At 35.2% G+C, this 5001-nt stretch overlaps 1 protein-coding gene across 1 annotated transcript; it reads left to right on the top strand.

Annotated features, from left to right (window-relative positions):
- Nucleotides 1-1233: 1233 nt before the first annotated feature.
- On the top strand, nucleotides 1234-3105 carry LOC131858877 (uncharacterized). The gene is made up of 4 exons (XM_059212344.1): nucleotides 1234-1623; nucleotides 1837-2152; nucleotides 2573-2856; nucleotides 2980-3105. Exons 1-4 carry the CDS (start codon nucleotides 1234-1236, stop codon nucleotides 3103-3105), a joined length of 1116 nt encoding a protein of 371 aa, XP_059068327.1.
- The last annotated feature ends 1896 nt before the right edge of the window (nucleotides 3106-5001 follow it).

The following is a 5001-nucleotide window of genomic DNA, read 5'->3' as shown; positions in this document are numbered from 1 at the left end:
GATTTTAAAAATGCTTTATTAATTCAAAAAGTTGGAAAGTTACCTTGTTAGAACACAATATTTATTTTTATTTTTTTTTTTTAAAGAGTGAATTTATTAGAATCTTTTAAAGTATTATTTTTATAAAATTATCTTGTTTGAAAATTTGCCAATATTATTATTCTAGAAAGTTATCTTATTAGAAACCTTGTATTCTATAAAATTACCTTGTATGAATTTAGGAAGTTATCTTGTCCAATCCTTATTAAATAATATTTTAGAAAGTTAGTAAAATTGTTTAAATCTTTTGTGTTTTTTTTCCTTCTTTTTTTACAAAGTATTATAAATTAATAAATTACTTATTTTGAATATGTATTTATTTTATAAAATTATATGTTTAATTTACTAATTAGAAAGCTATTATTTTAGTCATATTAAATAGTAATTTGGAATAAGAATGTGTTATTATTGGTTTCATGTTGTTATATTAAATAAATAAATGTGCGCTTATTGATCACTAGTTTAAAAGAAGGAGCTTGTTATTCTAAATAAGTGAAATAGTTATGGGGGTAGCGTGACTATGAAATTAAAGAATGTAATATTATTAATGTTATTATTTAGATTAGTGTTGATATAAAAGAAGTGATTGAGAGACATGCATTTAATATTGATGCAAAATCTTAAAATGAGATTTTTGTAAAAATAGAATGAAGAGATATTTTATTTTACCTTATAAAACGGATATTAAAAAATAATAGATTTGTTTCCATACAATAATGTGAGATCTTGTTGGCAAAAATAGAAAGAAGATTTATTTCGAATTCTAAAATAGTTAAGAAATGATTTTGCTCCTAATTGTTTATTCCACTTATTTACATCTTATCTAGTAATTCTAACATCAATATTAATATATTTTTTAATGATACTTCTATATCAAAGAATTTAAAGGAGTGATATTAAAGTAACTAGCAATGTAATGGAAAATCAAATACTAAGTCTCCCACATGATTGATTGGTAATTTTAATGATGGACCATTTATTTATGAAATTTAAGAAGTTTAGAAGATCAAATATTCACTCTATTCCCTGCTCCGGGATAAGCTTCAAAAGTTTCAGGGATTCCAACTCGGGGTTCTTCCCTGTACTTATTTAGGTGTTCCTTTTTTTGCTAACAAGGTTAAGGTTAGTTTTTGGGATAAAATAGTTTCAGGGGTGTCTAAGAAAATTTTGGCATGGAACCACAAATGGCTTACCATGGCGGGGAAAATTGTGTTAATAAAGTCAGTCTTGAATGCGGTGCCAACTTACTTAATGTCAAATCTCAAAGCTCCAAAGGAAGTTGTTGTCAGTTTACAGGATACACTGAGGTCTTTTCTTTGGAACAACAACAGGGATGGGAAATCTAGGATCCCTCTGTTAGCCTGGGATAAGGTGTGTCTTCCTAAAGAACTTGGGGGATCTGGAATTCGTAACTTGGAAAATCAAAATTTGGCACTGGGGGCCAAATTAGTGTGGAAATTATATGATAATCCAGCCTCCCTTTGGGCTAGAATCATGTTCGCCAAGTACCTTTCCAATGGTGATAGGGAGTCTGTATTTCGAGCTGAGTCTCTACCTAAGGGGTCGGCCATTTGGAATTTCATGGTAAAATGTAGAAGAGTCTTGATGCCGCATCTTTCTTGGATTGTGCATAATGGTCTGAAAGTTAGATTTTGGGATGATACTTGGAATGGTCATTGTCCTATGGATTCTATTAGGGATTGGTCACCCTTGAAATCTATTCTTTTGGATAAGCGGGGGGCCTGCTTATCAGATTATTTCACTGTAGTTCATGTTGGCAATATGGTGATGGCCCAGTGGAAGTCGATTGATTTTCTTCCTATTAGTTCTAGTCTTAAAGAAGATTTTTATTCTACTCTTAGAAATAGAATAATCATCTTGTCTGAGCTCGATGATGAGCTGATTTGGACCAAGAACTCTACTGGAAAGTATTCAGTGAAAGATGGCTATAATTCCCTTATAATGGGAAAGGATCTCTCTTCTTGGCCTTACAAATTATTTTGGCATCCTGCATGTCTGCCGAAGGCTGGAGCCTTTACATGGCTTGTTGTGCAAGACAGGGTTCTTACTAGGATGAGATTGGATAGGATGGGCTTATCTGTTGTCTTTCCTTGTATTTTATGTAATCAGAAATTGGAATCATCATCTCATCTTTTTCTTCATTGTGATTTTGCTTTAGGATGTTGGAATTGGTTCTTCGAGAAGTTAGGCCGCTCTTTTGTTACTAGTGGGGCCCTCCTCTCACACTTCAGAGCTTGGCCTCTTTTGTTCCTGTATTCTTTTTATGCATGTCTTTGGATCATAGCTCCATCGATCATTGTTTGGAACATATGGTTAGAGAGAAATAATAGGATCTTCAAAAAATCATCCTCGTTGCTCTCTGACATATTGGTTAAGATAGAGGCTTCTATCTCGGAGGTGGCCCTGTCATATATTCATAAGAATTTAGATCATTTGACATCCTTCTCCCATTGGGATGGCATGATCACAAGAACATGGAAATCTTTGTCTATTATTCCCTCCCATGGGTCAGTTTCAAAGGGTATGGCTTTCAAAAATAAGAGAATTGTGGCTACCTGGGTTCCTCCTCCTTCGGGTCATTATAAACTCCACTTTGATGGTGCTTCCAAGGGGAACCCGGGTATGGCAGGGGCTGGTATGGCTATTCTGGATCACAAGGCAGTCTTAATATTGGCTCAATGTCATGCCCTTGGGTCTCAGTTAAACAACTTTGTTGAATGTCAAGCTCTGTCACTTGGAATTGACATGGCTATTTCCCTTGGAATAAAACATCTTCACATTCAGGGGGATTCAATGGTTGTTATCCAAAGTGTTTTGAATTGTAAAAGTAATTGTTGGCACTTGAAGTATTTAATTGACCACATTTTGGAGAAATTATCTTTTTTTGATACCTATTTGTTATCTCATTGTTTTTGAGAGTTGAATAAATTGGCAGATTTCCTGGCTAATTTGGCAATTGATTTGGCTGTTTTTCATAAGATTGTGGAAAGAGATGACATTCCTCATGATGTCCTTCCCGAGTATATGCCTCTTCCCAAATATTAAGTTTTCAAATTTGTAGCGGGTTAGAAGGTAATATATGTACTTCTTGAGGATTGGGGAGGCAGCAAGGCAGCTGGCAATACATTATAATTAGTGCCTTCTCTTTATCTTCATTTCTCATTGAAGTATACATATTATCCTCTCCCCAGTACAGTCTGTATCTGTTCTTTTTGTGCTGATAGGAGTCTTTTATTTCTATATGCATTTGAAGTACTTATATATCTCTGTTCTTGGGGTAGATGTTAATGTGTGTATTTTCTTCAAGGATTGGAGAGGTTTGTTACAGTAAATTCTATTAATTCATGAGTTACATATGTCATGGAGATATATCTGGGTCAAGTAGCAGGTTGGGGCATTTTTTTCTCTTATTGATTTTAACTATGGGTGCTTGTTCTTTCATTTGTAAATGTTGTTTTTAGCACGCCCCTTATATTATTCACTTTCAGATAAAAAGTTCAAAATGGGGGTATCTTATTTTGGGTCGTTGATGTATTATTTTGACATAATTTGTGTGTAATCCCAAACAGGGCTCGAGGCTTTTGCTTCCTCTATCCGAGTGGTCTTATGGTGTTTGGAAATCGTTTTTTATCGTGCTTTACTCTTTGGTATCACTTTCAAGAGTTTTTGTTTCTTACTCATGTGCAAAAAGCTTGTCTATGTACGGTGGCTGGAAGTTTTAAATCATATGAATGCACTTCGATTTTTTCGCCACACAGGGTGTCATTATTGAAAGTAATGTTTGTATGTTTTTGGGGTACGGGGGAGTTATTTCTTGTACGTGGTTAATCCTTCCCTCATAAGTTTTATAATTGGTTTTTCGCCTTTGTTGTGTGCACGGTTTTGGTTTCTCCATGTTCTCATAACGTGGCAAAAGTTGGTGATCCTTGCAGTAATTTTGTTTGTGTGGATATCTACAATCATTAATTTGCTTGGCTGGTTTTAGGCTTCACATGGGCATTGCCATCATCGTGTAATAAGATGGCGGCTTTTGTTTATGTCTTGCATTCTTGGTGTCGAGCTGCTTTGAAAATATCATCATTATTTGCTTCGGGTGGCGGCTTGGATAATGACATCATTTTTTATTAGTGTGTTGTCCTCTCATGGTTGTTATTACTATCTTATGATGGCATTGGGTTCTTTTAATTCTCTTTGTCTCTCCTGGCTTTGCATTTGCTTTTCTGATGGAATCAGTGGTTTATCGCATTCTATTGCCCTGCAAGCACTATGATTTTCAAGACTCTTTTGTTTTGGACGATGAGAAGCTCAGGCGTTTGTTTCAAATTCATTCGGTGGATTTTTCTCTGGCTATTCGCAAAGTTTTGGGAAAGCGATGGCTTGTGGATAATCCAGGTTGTTTCCTTGTTGATATTGCATCTCGGTTTCTCACTGTATGTATGGATGTGCTTTTGGATCCTGCTATGGTTAGGGCAATTTGTGATACATTTTTCAACCCACACTTTTACTCTTCGGTTGATTTGGATAATGCTCTTTCTAATTACCGCTTTGATTTTGGTAATTTTGCATATGCTAGTTTTATTACTCGTTCTCAGTTATTAGCCTCTAGGTGGTATGGGGAACTCCTTTCAGTTTTAAGGAATGGGCTAATATCTAACATATATGATGACACACTATTTGAATTGGCAGCTCTTTTAGATCATATATCTCCAGATGTTTTGGCTGCAGCGGTTAATGTTTTTGCAGGATTGCATTTCCTCTTAGAAGCATTGTCTAATGTTCAAGTTGTGCCAGTGTGGATTCCTCCCATACAGATGGTGCCTCCTTCCTCTCCGCCATTAAAAGGGCCTAGCTCATGGCTCTCATTTACATGACAGCATGTTCTTGGGTCTCTGTTTTGAGTATAACAGGTTTTGCCCACAAGTTTTTTTTTGCAGGGGTATG

This window comes from Cryptomeria japonica, chromosome 10 (genome assembly GCF_030272615.1).
Source record: "Cryptomeria japonica chromosome 10, Sugi_1.0, whole genome shotgun sequence".
NCBI classification, from domain to species: Eukaryota; Viridiplantae; Streptophyta; class Pinopsida; order Cupressales; family Cupressaceae; genus Cryptomeria; species Cryptomeria japonica.
This window is presented reverse-complemented; position numbering and strand designations above follow the sequence as displayed.